The 17575-nt window shown below is 42.4% G+C and overlaps 1 protein-coding gene across 1 annotated transcript in view; it reads right to left on the reverse strand.

Moving 5' to 3' along the window:
- The window catches only part of COLEC12 (collectin subfamily member 12), a 181671-nt gene that overhangs the window by 18299 nt on the left and 145797 nt on the right, over window positions 1-17575 (reverse strand). The window contains exons 3-5 of the mRNA XM_003784795.2: window positions 14857-14979; window positions 7360-7458; window positions 5071-6117 (exon numbers count right to left, since the gene is read on the reverse strand). Coding sequence (XP_003784843.1) covers window positions 5071-6117; window positions 7360-7458; window positions 14857-14979 — 1269 coding nt within the window. The remainder of the gene's footprint in view (window positions 1-5070; window positions 6118-7359; window positions 7459-14856; window positions 14980-17575) is intronic.

Genomic DNA, 17575 nt, shown 5'->3' on the forward strand with positions numbered 1-17575 from the left:
CGTAGCAAGATCCCACCTTACAAAAGAAAAAGTAGGCAGGCACAGAGTTTGAGGCTGCAGTGAGCTATGATTGTGCCATTTCACTCTAACCTAGGTGACAGAGAACCTGTCTCTTTAAAAACAAAAAATGCTTTTGTGCCAGTTTGCATGTATCTTGCCTCCTCAAGACTCAAAACCCTCTGATGTTGACTTAATGAACCCCATGCTTATTGAACTAGGCTGTCCCATTTCAGAGAGCAGAAATTTCCCTCTCTCAAAGAGCAGAGAGGGAAAACAAGATTGTACAGGGAGGATGCAGCCGACACTCTCAGCTTGCAGAGGAGCAGCCCCAGATGTGGAGGGAATGGCATGTTCAGAAGTGTTTGTGAGAAGTCCTCTGTACATAACTAGGATAAAAATCTTCACATTATTTGTAACAAAAAAATAAGGCTTTCTTAACAAGGTTTTTTGGCTGATGGACGTAGAGATAACTTGCCAGGACTCAGCGTGTAACACATCTATTTCTACCTTATCATCTGCCTCAGGCCAGTGAGTCAGCTTCAGCTCCCACCTCTGAATGAGGCAAACGTCTCAGGTGGCTGAACTGGCCAGTGAGCATGGGGACGGGGCTCACTAAGTCAACAGTCAACAGGGACTTCCTGAAAAGCATCAGAGGATTTTGAGTCTTGCAGGGGCCAGCTCCATGCAAACTGGCACTAATCCATCCTTTCACTCACCCTCTGGGATGAGAACTGCACACACAGAAAGAGGAAAGGCCTTAGCGGTGAAGCCACAAACACTTGCATCAGACACGGGCTCCTCTGCAGCCTCTTGTCCCTTGCTTCTGCTCTGGAGGTGGTGGGATAGACTGAGTAGCAAGGGGGTAGCTGGTAGGCTTGGGAAGTTTCTCAGATCACTCACAGAGAGAGCAGTGAATAAGACAGGGGTAAATGTGAGATGGAAAAGCACACGTGGAAAAGAAAGTACCATTTGTAAACCAAGCTCGGAGGCGCTTCAGAGATACTGAGTCAGAAACTTCATTCTAACAGACGCCTCCCACTTAGAGTGTCTACAAGGGCCTCTTTTTCTGCACCTCCCTGTCCCAGCACCCACCTAGCTGCTCACACCCTTCTTTTCCCTTATTCCTGCAGCTGATCTGTCAAAGGGTCCCACAGATCAGCCCCATCCAGCCACACCCCCCACCCCGTGTTCCATTTCTGTCTACACTGCCCCCAGCCCCTCCAACACACAGGTGCCTCCTGGACACCTCTTTGCATCTGGGCACACCCTGGATGGAGAATTCCAGGGCGCTGGGCACAAAACAAGGATGTGAAGGGATTGGCATGGGCTCTGAACACACCCAACCACACGTGGCTGGAGTACCCTCAGGACCTCCTAGAGCACGAGTCTCTGCTGTCAGGGCAAGGGCAGGGCTGCTCTTGACCCCATCTCTAAGACACCTCCTGAGTGAGAAGACTCACACCTCCCATGTTCACGGCTACCACTGCATTGCAGGTCCCCAACATCTGGTCTGTGCCCTCACTGCACCCCAGCCTCCACTGTCTACTCCCCTCCCAGCTCCTAGAATCACCTGGTAAAGACATAAACCAGATCATCTCACCACCTTGGGTCAAACTCCCCCCCTTACACTTAGGACAAAATCCCAACTGCTGATCTTCCAGGTTCCTTCTGGGCTGTTGGGTACAGGGAGGAAGGGCACACACTTTCTGTGACCACCCTTGGAGTTAACAGGCTTTGGCCCCAGACAGCCTGATTTCAAGTTCTGTTTAGCTAATTCTTGGGTGTGCAAACTTGAGTAAGTTGCTCAAACCTCTCCAAGCCTTAATTTCCTCAACGATAAGCTGGAGATGATATCAGAAGTATCTGCTTCATGGGGTTCTTGTCAGCATTCACTGGGATGGTTTGTGAAAGCATTTATGGCACTCATGTGCCATATCAGCCGATGAAAAGAACCATAATAGAAACATTAACTAATTTCAACACCTGGGGTCTAATCTTCAACTGTACTTAGCTGACAAGCCATGCTGTCTGTAAACAAAATAAGTCAGAATTTTCCCTGTAGAAGACAAACTAGCCATTAAGCTAATAGAATAATAAAGCTATGGAATTAATAGCTAGAACAGGCCCAAACTACCATGATAAGACCATGTAAGGTATCGCAATTCCAAGAGACATTTAGAAAGCTCTTATTTTATGAGGTTGTACATCTGATGCTATCTGCCCTCTGAATTTAGATCGAGAAAAAATCAATCAAGCATTGAAGAATTTTCTTATTGCTTGGAGACCTACCCCTTACTCAGAGTATACAAATACCTCCAATACCCCTGACTTGCAACTGTCCAGCCCCTCTGGAGTTAGGACACCCACATCACTCAAAGAAGCCATTATATTTTTAGGTAACATCCATTTTTTTAAGGAACATTCTACAAAACGAAAATTATCTCCCTTTAATGAACACCCACGAGTCTGGGTGGGTGCTCCTGGTCTGATCCTACTTTTCTGAGCATGCTGGTCTGTGAAAGTGTCTCTTAAAAGGGTTTCCAGAATAAACACTATGCTCCAAGGTTGGTCTTGGCATCCTGAATGGAGTCAGATGTTACTTTCCTTATTTTGGATATCGTATTTTTATGAACACATTCAAAGATCACATTTGCTTCCCCAAAGACACATTTAACTGCTTCCAATTAACTAAAGCTATCATGTTTCACGCACACTTCCTTCGGGCCATGTTCTCCCATCAACATTTGTCTGTTTGGTCTCTCCGATGTATGAACTGGATTTTTCGTGTATTCCCTATCTATTTCATTTGGCTGGCATCTTGTTACTATCCCAGCCTCTCTAGATCACTTTGGACTATGATTCCATTGCCCACCTGTTAGCATATCCACAGGTACTGGATAATCAAGTCATCCAATCACCCTGCTAATCAATGACAAAGCTGTCGCACAGAGTCCTGCCATCCACCATCCAGACCAGCCTTCAGCTTCACAGGGCTCATTAACTGACAGCTCTCTATACTTGGTCATTTGAATGAAGTGGCTCATGCCTGCCTTCGTATAATCCCTTCCCTTTGAATGTGGAACCTGTGACTTGCTTCTAACCCTTAGAATCTGGTAAAGGTGATGGACTGTCACTCTCTTGATTAGGCTACATTACTGACAGCTTTGTCTTAGCAGAATGAGTGTTTCTAGAAAGGCTCCTTTGCTGGCTCTGATGAGGCTGTAAGATTGGGAGTTGGCTACATGGCAAGGGCCTGTGGGTGGCTTCTCTGAGCTGACGGTGGTACCTAGCTATCAGTCAGAAGGAAAACAGGAATCTTTCCCCAGTGGAGCTTCTGATGAAACCACAGCCCTTCAATAAGTCTGTAGCCTGGTGAGACACTGAGCAGAGGACCCACCTAAGCTGTGTCTAGACTCCTCACTCATAGAAACTATAAGATAATAAATGGGTATTTTATTAAGCTACTGAATTTCTGATAATTTGTTATCTGAGCACATAAAATTAATACAAATAATAAATCCTCCAGCACCTACTTCTCCATCTTGTTCTTAACGGTGTCACTACCAAATGCCTGGATGAAATCCAGAAATGCCGTTTTTCATTCTCCTAGTTTAACCAATTTAAAACTGTTAACATAAGGAAATAAGATTAGGTTTGCCTGACTTCTTAGTGAACTCATGACTTCAGATTTCCTGAAAGTTTTTAAATTGCTCTTTTAATAATCTTTCTTGGGCTTGAAGACAAATTTCCTACCCTGATTGGTATGATTAGTGTGGGAAATCCATTTTTGCCTCCTTTTTGAAAAATCAGCATTGCACTTGCTTATAGCCTGTCTTCTGATGCCCTAAAATTCTCTTTATTTTCAGCTACCTAAGTACAAGGACCATCTGGTCATCTCTTGGATACTCCAGAGTGTGAGCACAGCTTCCTCCCCATAGTACTTTCAACTTAAAACCTGTAAAAATAGTTTATGACTAGAAACTACTGTTAATATATGGTTTCTGCAATTCCTGAAAAGTAGATGTAAGTGTTGGCATGGTGACTCATGCCTGTAATCCCAGTACTTTAGGAGGTCAAGAGTTCAAGACCAGCCTGGGCAACATATCAAGACCCTCACCCTACAAAAAATAGAACATTAGCTGAGCACGGTGGCATACACCTGCAGTCCAAGCTACTTTGGAGGCTGAGATGGGACGATTGCTTGAGCCAGGAGTTCAAGGTTATGGTGAGCTATGATCAGCCTCAGTGACAGAGGGTGACCCTGGCTTTAAAAATAAATGAAATGAAATGAAATGAAATGAAATGAAATGAAATAAGACAATCTGAGTCAAATATGGATGATCTAAGTTATATGGATGACCTGGATGACAGTAAAACACAGATTTCATAGTCATGTCACATTGTTTCCCTCCTCTGTGGTCTTAGAGTTACTGCGATGGCCAACCATCCATCTGTTCATGACATCTGGAAATAGAGCTCCTTTAATGTAGATTTATGACCTTAAAGAATTAATCTGGTTTCAGATGAGTCCAATTCATATCATCACTGAAACAATTCAGGCATCGAGAAAGTCCAAATTAACCAATCTTTCCTTCAACTAATAATTAGTAGAGCACCTTTGAACACTTTCCACAAATTCTTAGTCATACCTCTTTTGAGATGTTGGCTGGACTTAGCATCTTATTTCTAAAGAACAGAATATGGTGGATATGATGGTAAACAGGTCATAAAAGGTGTTGAGCTTTCTTCTTGTTCTCTCTTGGATCATTTGTTCTGGAGGACATGTTGTGAGGACATTCAAACAATTCCCCCTGGTGAGAAACTGAGGCCTCCTGCCCAGAGCCATGTGAAGAAGCCACATTGGAAGTTAATGACTTCAGCCCTGGCAAGTAGCTGGACTATGACCTCATGAGAAATACCTTACCACCTGACTAAGCTGCTCCTAAATTCCCAATCCATAGAAACTATGAGATAACAAATATTTACTATTTTAAATTGCCAAGTTTTAGCTCAATTTGTTACACAGCAAAAGATAAGTAATACAAACATAAATTCAGAATTTTGACTTACCTTGTAGTATTGTAAAATTCTTGATGAGCTGACCATGCTTGGAGTCTACCAGCTTCATTTCTTCCATAATTACTGATAAGTTGGCCACTTCAGTGTCTAACCTCGACCTCATCATATCTTGTTGCATCCTGAGAGAAACAGAATCCAAACGGATGTTGGCCAGTGTATTATTCAAGGAGGTGAGATCATCCGTGTGTTTGGTTAGGGTATCCGTGCAAGTGGTCCTGACTTCATTCAGATTGCTGGTCAGCGTCCGCAGGTGGTGGGCTGTGTAACTGATGTTGCTAATGATGTTCACAATATCCGTCTCAAAGAGCTGGAAGCGTTCCTCCAGTTGGTTGAACTTGATGGCCGTTCTGTTCTCAGCATCCTTGTGTGAGTCCTGAAGGTCTTTCAGGTTCTGCTCATTGGCCTGAGAGATGGTGGTGATGTTGTCCATCTGACCTGTGAATGAGTTGAGCTGGCTGTTCATATCCTCCAGGGTGTCGTTGTTGGCTTTGGCCAAGGCAGAGTTATTGGCAGCCAGTGTCTGCAAGCTCTGTACTTTCTCCTTCAGCCAATCGGTGTCTTTCTTGGCTTGAAGGAAAACCTGCTGCAGATTTTGGAAGTCGTTCTTGATTCGCTGGATGGCCTGACTTGTGTCATCCACAGACCGCTGCAGATTGGTGATGAGGTTCCTCTGCTGCACCTGTGTCAGGTTCAGGTTGTTCAGGCTCATGATGACCACGTTATGGGAATACATTTGACTCTGCAGGTTGCCCTGCAGTGCGCTGGTATCTTGCTGCAGATTTGTGACATAGCCATTATACGCCTGGAGGGTTTTGTTTACAGTGGTGATGAGGAAAGAGTTATTCTCCAAAGTTTCTTTCAATTGACTCTGCCTGTCCACCAGTGCATCCCCACTGGCCTGTAACTTCTCCAGCGTATCTTTGTTCTTGCTAGTTTTCTCTGTAATCTCACGCAATTGCTGACGAAGGTCCAGAATGTCTGATCTGAAAGTGGAAAGTTCTGAATTGGTGCTTATAGCTTTCTTTCCAGTTTGGTCCCCTGGAATAAGAAATGTTTGTTACTTAGGCTGATGATAAAGAGAAGTGTTCAAGGCAATGTCAAGAATCCCAAAGATTATGCATTGTAATACAGATACAAGATCTGCAGTATATGCAGACATTTCTCTGCATTAGTAAAATAGATATGTATCTATTAAAACTAGGTCCTGGGGAATCAGAAAGGTTGCTTAGTACGAGGACTGACAAACTTGGGTAAAGATTTTTCTCAAAGTGGGAGGGGGAATTGCCTGGACTCTGGGGCACTAGCTAGGTGCAATGGTTCTCAACCTTCCTGATGCCTCCTAATGCCGTGACCCTTTAATACAGTTCCTCATGTTGTGGTGACTCCCAACCATAAAATTATTTTTATTGCTACTTCTTAACTGTAATTTTGCTGCTGTTATGAATCGTAATGTAAATATCTGATATGCAGGATGTATTTTCATTGTTATAAAGGGGTCATGACCCACAGGTTGAGAACTGCTGAGCTAGGGGGTCGAGAAGAAACCTTTTAAATTTACTAAAATTTTATTTTGGAAAATGAAAACATTAGCACTCTGGGAGGCTGAGGTGGGTGGATTGCTTAGGAGTTTGAGACCAGCCTGAGCTAGAGCAAGATTTTGTTTCTAAAAATAGCTGGCATTGAGGCAGGTACCTATAGTCCCAGCTACTTGGGAGGCTGAGGCAAGAGACTTGCTGTGCCAAGAGTTTGAGGTTGCTGTGAGCTATGATGCTATGGCACTCTACTGGGACTCAAAGTGAGATTCTGTCTTAAAAACAAAACAAGAGAGAGAAAATAAAAACAAAAATCAAGGAACAGAATGGGCTGAGCTTTATTCCTTTATAAATTAAGTGCCACAATTCTTTTATATAGTTTAAAATATTTCACATAGGAATTTGCTGAGCATTTTATAAAGGACTTTTTAGTAAAGGGTATTTCTGACTCTTTTCAGTCAGGATTGATCTTCAGATTTCATTTAGCCCATAATACTTTGTTAGGAAGGATAGAACTCAAAAAACTGGTCCCTCAGTTCAAAATGTAAAGTCTCTGAATTAAATCATGAGGGAAGATTCAACACACAACAGAAAAATTCAATTTCCTTCTGGATGAACGGGATTTTATAGCCACATCTTTCTAAAAAAACGTGAGATTACACTCACGTGTAGAGAGAAACACTACTTTCTTTTATGCAAAATTGCATCAGGGGATTCCACTTAGTGGTTCGCTCTTATCACAGATTACCTAATTTTTTCAGGTCACTTTCCACTGCTGTGAGCTTGTCATCATAAGTTTGGCGAGATGTCTCCATGCCACCTGTGACATTGTCCATCTTCTCTACAACTAAGATTTGGAAAGTGATGCATTAGTATACAGGCCTGCTCATATTTTATTTTTCAGTTTCAAAACAAGAGATCATTTCATTACAGAATAAAGGAAACAAATAAAAAGTATCATTGACATCACATATGGAAAAATGGCTATTCTTTTAAAAAATATAAACTTACTTGTTACAAAACCCAGTGGTATAATTTACTTGGTTGAAAATTGTATGTTTTTAACTCTTGTTATGATTCTGTAATGCCCTGGATGTTTTAGAAATGGTTTAAAATAAATTTAAAAAATTTTATGCATTTTTGAAGTCCTCAATCTGTATTATTTCCTATATTAATTTCCACAGATGAAGGCAAAGGCCACTGTGATCTTTCGTAAAATTTTGTCACTCATCAGCCTCCAAAACATTCCTGGCAGGTGGGACTCCATTATTACCTAGCTGGGGAGTCCATCTCCCCATCTCAAGAATACCCAGCTCAATTCTATGCACAAAGATTTCACAGAGGGACACAAAACCAAGAGTGTTTGCCACTCTCTCTTACAAGTTCCACCATGGAGCCCTGAAAATCTGCTTTTTGCTAGTGACACCTGAATGTATAGCTTATCAATTCTTGAGTAGATGCCTAAGTGGTGTTTCTGAACAATGATTCACTGAGATGATCTTTTTTTTTTTTTTTTTTTTTTTTAAGCATTTTCTTGATTGTACTGATAGGGAAAGTTAGTGACCCAGTGCTAAATAAATTCTTCGGTTCTTATCTCTTTTCAGAAGGCAGTAATTCTCTATGGTTAACAACTCAAGTTTATGTTTCTAAAATGTCTAATAAGAGGATATTTCTCCAGAAGTGACTCCTGTGAGATCCAACCTTTTAGTAGCCTGGGATCAAATTTGACTGTCCTTCTTGGTACCAATAAGCTTATTTTTGAAATAAGTGTGGATCCGTTATATTAATTGTGAGCTAATGGATGCGATTTGTTTTATTCATGAGGTGCTGTACCCACACATGACTGTGTGAGAACACGGATTTGTGTGATCCAAAGTGAACTATCCCTAGAGAAGCTGTGTTTGCCTTAGAGCTTCTACAGTCTGGCCGTGATAGAATGTGTGAGTACTGCACCAAATGTTCTCCCATCCAGACCTTTCCACATGTCCTCCTCTCCACCTAGAATGTTCTCCCCTGGCCTTTTCCGGAGCTCAGTCCCAATTACTCTGTCACTCCCTGTGGGAACCCTTTGCTGAGATGCGTCTCACAGAATTCTCTTGGCAAGTCGTCCTTTCCCTGGTATAGGGCTCACTGCACTCTGAGCTTATTTATTATGAGATCCTTACGGCAAGGAAAATTGTATTCAGTTTTATCTCCAGCTCCTCCAGTTCAAGGAATATTTATTTATTATGCCATTTATTCAAGTAAGTGACAACCTGCCTGCTGGCTGCCAAGGCCTGTGAAAATCAGCTCAGCTGGTCATGCAAACACAGGGAGGTGTCAACACTGGCAACAAATGTGCCACTGAATAATTATTTTTAAAATTACTATGAAGACACAGAGGTACACAACCCTCAGGGTTGTTCGACAGGCATGCCTACACCTAATTCCCTGGAAACTCTGAAGAACGAAATATTTCTTTTATGTTTTTTAGCAAAGCTAGAACTTTCAAAACCTAAAATATAGAAAGTTTACAAGTTCATTTTTGATTCTGAAATGAAAACATATGCCTCAGTCTGTCCTCAAACCACATGCAGGATTTTAAGTCCTACCCTTTCTATCCAGGAAGCTAAAGAAACCTCTAACTATGCTGACAGTCATTTTGTGCCCTTTCCAATTTTTCATCCATGTTAGTTTTAAACAATACAGAACTGTCCAGAACAGATAACTCAGGTTTCATAGAATAAATACAAAAGGAATACATTAATCCAAAAAAGACCTGAAACACCTGTTAACTTTGTCTTCTATGCAGTGAGGACACCACCTATCTTGCCCACAAGTGCTAATGGACCAGTTACCATGCACTGTGTTTTTAAAAAATAGCATCTCAATATAAAGCCACAAACTTCTGGGTTGCAATGTTGGGACCTGCATAACAATACCAAAAGGATGGAGATAGAGAATAACACTTGGTATAATAGCACACAGCATTTTCACTGGTTCTTATTCTTAATTTATTAGCACAAACCCTCAGTGGGGAATACAGTGGCAGCACCAGCCTGTCTTACCCTGGCAGCTCCAGCCTGTCAACACAGACCTCGGTTTGTAGATGACTATCTTTTGAGGGAAATGAAACAGAGACTCATAAGGGTTACCAGGAGTCTGGTTCCTCATGGGCTTCTCTTGGTTGGAAACTGTTTCTTTATGTAGGACTTTTCTTCTACTTTTTTAAATTTGTAAGCAGAGTTTTAACAGCTCTATGTATTCTACAGAAGCATTTTTAAAAACAGCCTTTAGTAGTGCACATTTATCAAATCTTACCAGTTTCTGATTTTTTTTAAAGTAAATGTATTTCAGGGTAATGTGAGGGTACAAACAATGAGGTCAAAATGTGTGATTTTGTTAGGTAGAGTCCCTCTTGTGGTTAAGCCAAACACCCCCACGCCAAGCCCATTCAGTGAGAGCACCCGGCCCCCTCCCCCTCGCTCGTTACTCCTCCCCCCAACTTGAATTGAAATGAGTTTTTCTCTGGTGTGGGGGTGCATCAGATTGTCTACTGGCTTCATATTAGTGCTGAGTACATTGGATGATTGCTTTTCCATTCTTGGGATGCTTCACTGAGAAGAATGTATTTCAACTCCATCCAGGATATTACAAAAGATGTGACATCACTATCTTTTTGATGGTTGAATAGTATTCTGTGGTGTGTGTAGAACTTTTCTTTAGAGTACCAGTGTTTCAGGCATTATACCTGAAGAGCTGTCCCTCTTCAAGTACCCAAAGTGTTATCTCCAAGGATATTCTGACAGTGACACCTTTTCTATAAAACCACTTAGTGATTGCCCCTTGGCCTAGGCTACGAACCTCCTCTTCCCCCGTCTTGGTTCCACTCATCCTTTCGGGTCCCCTCCAGTATACTCAGAGTGGTCTATGACTTGATTCATTGACCACTAACTCAACCTTTATTTGCCTGATAATATAGCCTCTATTGACTTAGTGCCTACTCTTTGCCACATATATTACACTATCATTCCAGTTAATTCTCACAACTACAATTTAACGGATGAAGAAACTGGGGCTCAGAAATGTTCAGAGACTAAGTGAGATAACCAGGCTGGAAGATCTAACTCCAAAATCCACGCTCTTTCTATAGCTTCACATTGTCTCTCACTTAGTACTCCCCCTCACCTACCCAAATCTAGTTTCCTCCAATAAAGAATCTCTTGGCTTGGCACCTGTGGCTCAAGTGGCTAAGGCACCAGCCACATACATCTAAGGCAGTGGGTTTGAATCCAGCCCGGGCCTGCCAAACAACAATGATGGCTGCAAGCAAAAAATAGCCTGGCGTTGTGGTAGGCGCCTGTGGTCCCAGCTACTTGGGAGGCTGAGGCAGGAGACTCGCTTGAGCCCAGGAGTTGGAGGTTGCTGTGAACTGTGATGCCACAGCACTCTACCCAGGGGGACAGCTTAAGGCTCTGTCTCAAAGAAAAAAAAAAGAATCTCTTAAGGGGAAATATTATGTCTCTTTATATTCCCTCTAAAGTGATCATCACCAGATGTTTACTAAGTGTCTACCACTGGGGGGTGGTGGTGGAGGCATCATCACGGTAGACACTGAGGATGCGAGAGACTTAGGCCACGGCCTCAGCTTCAATGACAGGGGACCAGGACAGAGCATGGAGCTCACAGACTGATCATGGCCCCATGGGATAAATACACCCTCTCTTTGGTGCCTGGGACCTCCTGGTAATGTCAATTACACTCTTCTGGAATTTAATAAAGGCATTTCTACATTGAACAATATTTCACGTTTTCTTACTGAAATATATAAAACCTGGTTGTAGGGCGTTATCTTGGGTTCTAAAGAGCTCTACAGTGTGGTGTGGTGTGCACTTTGAAAACCTACGTACACCGTTGTAATTGCCACCTTGGTGGTGCTTAGCAGCGAAGTAGACAATCTATGACCAGAAATGCAGAGTTAAGGGAGATACTTACTGGCAAAGGTTCAGATTTCTGTCGTTTTACCTTATCCTCATTGCCTAAAGAAGGCTGTCTGCTGGGCAGGGAAATGGAGGAGGATTTTCCTGCTCAGGGAATATTCTAGAGGATACATGACCCACTGAACTTCAGCCTTGGCTCCTGCCATGGAAGCTCTGTCACTAATGATAAAGGCTCAGGCAGAGGACGGACCAAGCTGTAAGTGTCCAAGAACATGTTCTCTGCAAAGCGGCTGCTGTGTCCTACGGTTGCCGCTGCTGTACAGAACCTCCCTGGGTGACCAAGCCGTTCTCTGGCTTGGTCAGCAAATCATCTCAAAGGAATTTCATGATATTGTAACTTGTAGCTGTGTAAGTAACATAAAAGGAGAAGTAAAGAACAGTTTGGGGGAAACGGTATAAATAAAGGAGTTTCTATTCGTTTCCTTTCAACTTCTCCTTCAGACAAGCACCTCATTGTGCTTCTGTCACTGAATAGTCTCCTCTTTCTTCTCTTCTCTTAATGGACAGAGTTTCTCTAGACTTCAAAGGGAAAGGTCTGGAGGGAGAACTGGTCTTATCTTTCTGCCTTTTACAATGTTGGATCCCCAGAACCTTATCGGCAAGAAAGAGGAGTCGCCGTACAAGGAAAGAGAAAGCACATCTGGAAAACGTCAACATTTTAGTTCACTAGTGCTGTGTTTGCAAACCAAAAGTGCAGGCTGTATTGTCTTCTTTCTGTCAGCAGAGGCCTGTGGGATGGGGCAGTGGAGGGCATCATGCTGCCTCCCCAGCTCCCGTTTCTCGTCTCCCTTCATCCCGGAGACCACACCCACAGGCAGGCCAAGCCAGCCTCTAACCTTCTAGGTTTCTAGGTGGGGCTTTAAGGGGCTCCTACATGCAGACTGGCTTAGAGGTCTGGGGGCATCTATTGTTTGTCTTAATAGAAGTCATCCCTAACCCACCATCGATTCATCCATCCATCTATTCATGTATCCATCCATCCATCCTCCCATTAATTCATTCCATAAACTTTCCTGGGCACCTATTAAATGCCATGTGGCTACGTGCCAGGGGGAGATATAATAAATAAGAGATAGTCTCTTTTATCTTCATGTAAATGTACAGTTTGGGTGGGAGGTGGAGAAGCTCAAAGCCCTCATGATACAGCATGACAGAAACTCAGAGTACATAATGGTGACTAGGAGAGCAACCATGAGGGGCCTCAGTCAGCATTCAGGGCCTTCCTGCAGGACACAAGTCCAAGTGGGGCCTGAAGGGCAAGAAGGAGGCACTTAGGTGAAGGAGAGCAGAGAAAAGGCATCTGGGCAAATGGACCAGCACACGCAAAATCATGTCAGAGCTGCGAAGGACTTTCAGTGGGTAAAAATGGAAGAAATATTTGTACCTTAAACAAACAAACAAACAAAAAAAGCCCTCTCCTTTGCATCTTTCTGCATCACCCTGAAGACATAAAGGTCCCAGATCTTATTTCCTAGCAGAAGTAAAAATTACAAAATGTTATATATTTGCCAAACCATTCTCATCTCTCTTATAGTAGTAAATGTCATCACTTAGTACCAAACCGTACAGGTACTTATTAAATGGCTGTTTGATTTTAAGCTTCTCCTTTATCTCGACTTACCCAGAAAAGTCATGGAGAAGTAAGTAATGACCTGAATGATCTACCAAAGAAAGAGAGAGAGTCTGAATCACCAGCGATGTAGAAACCCTCCTTGCCCTCCCTGGGTTCCCACCTTCCCTCTCTGCCTAGCCCTAATCATGATTTAATAACCTTTCTTAATCATTTACTCTGTTTGCTGCTTCATCTAAAACTTTAGACATTGCAGGTAGACTAACTCATCACAAACAGAGAAAAGGACCTGGGAATTTCCCAGATTTCCATCGCCTAAATTCAGTCAACACACTCTGATGCACAGTGTGTACCATGTATGTGGCCTTAGAAAGGGGACTAAAACGCCTGGATTTGTAGATGCAATTAAGAAGCAAGGAACAGAGGATATAGCTACCAGCTACTGGGCCCAATGACAGAACAGGTAGTTCATCGTGTCCTCTTTGCTCATCCTAATCACCTCGAGAGGTGGCATTATATTGCCATTTCACACGTAAGAAATCAAAACATCTAAGAGGTTATGATTCATTCCCAGGCTATGCAGCCACCCAGAAGTCACAGCATGATGCCTGCCACACTAGCAGGCACCCACTAAACATTCACAGTGGCGTTAACAATGCTAGGATCAAGCCTTAAGCTGGGACCACCTGGCTCTGAAGCCCATTCTCATTCTAATACGCACTGTGTTTCCTCAAGAAACCATTAAGTGCTAGGGGGAAGGTGGGAGTATTTATAAGCTGGAGAGAATTCCCTTTGGATCTTTCTCTTCCCAGGTCAGGCCTTTAAGGCACCCCACAGAGGAGGGACTGTGGGGTTCTCCACTTGGGAACTGGTCAATTCTGAGGGAAGGCTCCGACGATCCACAGACTCCAAGTCTGCCTGTGTGCTGAAACCAGACGGATGCATCTGTGTCCTGTGTCTTTGCTGGAAGGCTTCCCTGGCTGTTCACGTAGTTTGTGATTCTGAATCACGGCGCATTTTACTTAATCTCTGAGAGAGGTGTGAGGGGCAGGGAAAAACCTACTCTGTCTGTAACTCTAGAGGATTCAGGTGAAATTCCCACCCCTACCTTACACCAGACACGTTCAGGTCTAATGTTCTGTGAGGTAGAGCTGAGCTGGTAGAGCTACCTGTGTTCAATTTCTATAGGGCAGTATTTTTAGGAAGCTTTATATAAACAATGACCCATTAAACATGCTGAAGAGAAAAATGGGAATTTGTTGGCTAATCCCTGGGTGAAATAAGTCATATCTCTGGAGATGTGTTTGTTTATCCTGTCAATATAGTTTTCCTATGTGCTGACTCCAGGGTTTCCATAACGCCTCATAGAAACAGGATAGAAAAAAAAATAAAGGAAGAGGGAGTAGCTAGAAATAGGTAGGAAAAAGCAGCAAAGAGGAAAAAAAAAATCTTTATAATTCATAGAGGACCATTATTACTGCTGAAATAGAGCAAAAGGAATTACTATTTCTCCCCTTTCAGATCCCACAGCTACAAGAAGTTCAAGACAGAGAGGGGGTTTATCGTGTTGCTAAATTTCGCCTCTGAGTTATATGGGTAAGATATTTCAGACTCACAAAGATGAATTTTTTTTCAAGCTTAAATTAGTGGAGGAGGAACACTTGGTATTTGGAAGAAAAAAGGTCAGCGTACTTACCTTTATATCCCAAAATGGCTACTGTGATTGTTAGCAAGGCACACAAAATGTATAATAATATGATAGAAAACTTCAGTGCCCAGTTATTTTTACATTTGGTACATTGTGTTCCTTCCTGAATACCTGTAAGAGAAATCAAACTTCAGTAACAGTAAACAAAAACACCATTTCCAAAAAGTATATCTCTTTGCGTTTTGGTTCAAATGCTGTGCCTAAGAGTAATTTTGATGTATTCCTTACTATGAGAAGTATTTTCAAATTAAACCCACTCACCACTTTAGCAACATAAGCACTTCAAACGTATCATTATATTGTTCTAATTAGATTTAACAAGACTTAAAACATAAGCACGGAACTTTGTCTCACTGCATACAGGCATACGTCTCTTAATGACACAGGGATATGTTCCGAGACACATACCATTTGGTGACTTTATTGGGGGGGGCATTTTAGTGTTTATTTCTACAAATCTAGATGGTACAGCCCCCTGCACACCTAGGCTACGTGGTATAGTCTACTGCTTTCAGGGTACAAACCTGAAACAAACCTACTGAATACCACAGGCGACCATAGCACAGTGGTAAGTATTGGTGTGTCTAAACAGAAACGTTTCAGTAAGATATGGCTGTGTAATTATATAGTATCTTATTATAGTTGGTTGAGACTGTAATGTTGTTACATGGCACATGACTGTAGTCTCAAATTCCGTTATTTTAGTAAAAATCTCTATGAGACAAAAGATTCAGAACACCCAAATTTACTTGTTTCAGACATTATTAGACCTATAATAATGACAACCAAACAAACCTGTGACTTGTCCCTTGATGTTTTTGTTTCAGTGGTGTGCTGGAGCTTGTGAGAGCCAACTGCTAAATTTGTAAGAATTTGGGGAGCTAGTTGTTAAACTGTTAGTAGCCTGAAATCAGCCCTGGAGGGAGCATTTACACCATGGAAATTGGCAAACACTACAAATTAGGACAACCCCCGCCTCCTGTCACTGACTGTAATGTACTATGTGAACTGTAGGAAAAAACAGAAGTAATTTTATGATTAAGTGCTCAGTAGAAAACCATTTTTGTACATTACCTGAAAACAGACACTGACCCTTATTTGTCATAGTGATTTGAATAATGACTATGGATCAATCAGAAATACCAGACATTTTTGATAAGAGGGGGTAAAGTTTTACTGCTGACAGTTTCAGTTTCTGAAAAAAATCCTTATCTAAGTGGTAAATGAGCATCACTGTTGCAAATGACTCCAGAAAATAATCCATACAAGGGGAATTTCCCTCTGATTGACTGGAAACACAGAAGACGAAGGCCTGGACATTCTGAAGTGCCAACCCCGTTGTAAGGAGCATCAGGAGCCTGCTGTTTCCCTGCCCCGTTTCCCTGTAAGTGTCTCACTAACAGCGTCCCTCAGGAGCGACAGCACACAAAGGGCTGGTCTCCCATAATTGTGCTCAATTACTGCTGATGGGTAAGTCATGAGGATTAAGTCACAGTCGGAAGTTTCCTCCTTGGGTTTGTAATTTTACCCACAGTGCCCTTCTCCGGTGAAAAGATTTCTTCAGCTGTGTTTAATGTAAAATGATGAGAGAAACGGCCTCTAACAATGACTTGAATTTCGCTTTCAGGGTTCAACCAATCCCTCTGGCTAAAGACAACCAGGGAGGGGACGGGCTCTGTTTCATGATGAAGAGCAGTGCTTCTCACACTTTGGGGTGCATCAGAATCACTTGAGTCTGTTAAAACACAGCATCTTGACTAAATTCAGAAGAGGCCTGAGAATGTGCATTTCTAACAAGCTTAGCTCCCAGGTGACACCAAAGCTGCTGGTCCAGGGACCATGCTTGACAATGGTGCTTCTCAAACTTTGAAGTGCTTATGGATCACGTTGTTGGAGGACAGATTCTCATTGGGAAGTCCAAGGGAGGAGCTAAGATTCTGCATTCCTTTTTTTTTCTTAGTCATTTAACAGCAGTGTCTGCATGGCTAACAAGGTCTGGGTGACAGCTGGTCTGAGGACTATGCTGTGTGGAGCAGGGTTTAATTTAGAGGATGGTCATGATGGATCAGCTTTGGGTAGGCAATTCCTTGAAAGCAAAGTAGTAAAATTTCAATGATCACACAGAGAAAATCAGCTTCTTTGTGTTATAATTCACCCCCTTTTTAAACTCCTGTTCCTTTCCTTCCTACTTCTTTATTAGTCAGTGTATGTCTCAGCCACCTCTTATGGCCAAAACTGACCTCAGTACTAGCCTTGCCAAACCAGATCTGTAATTTCCACAAATCTTTCTTATCTCCCCCCACCTTATACACTAGAGTACTATCCCAGTCCTGCAGGTGGTTAAATTCAAAGATCCCACGAATTCTTCCTTTCTATTTACACACCAAGTTAATATCACCTGGTCCTGTTAATCTCCTGTGGACTATCTTTATCCTGGTCAGCATCACCTACAGTTTTTACTGAGCTTCACTGAGTGCCTATGAGGTACCAGGTTCTGAATCAGATACTTTACATAGCACCTCTGATCCAGAAAAGAACCCTGCAACAAGGCAGGTTAGTGAGAGCCATGCTGACATCCTATTCACATCGCAGCCAAGATTCTAGCCTGTGTCAGCCTCCAATGACCACAATCACTCTAGGATCTATACAGACCTCAAATTAATCAACAATCAATTGATCAATTAATCAAATTGCCTACCCAAATTTG

This window comes from Otolemur garnettii, unplaced genomic scaffold (assembly GCF_000181295.1).
Source record: "Otolemur garnettii isolate 467f Iridium unplaced genomic scaffold, OtoGar3 scaffold00012, whole genome shotgun sequence".
Classification (NCBI taxonomy): Eukaryota; Metazoa; Chordata; class Mammalia; order Primates; family Galagidae; genus Otolemur; species Otolemur garnettii.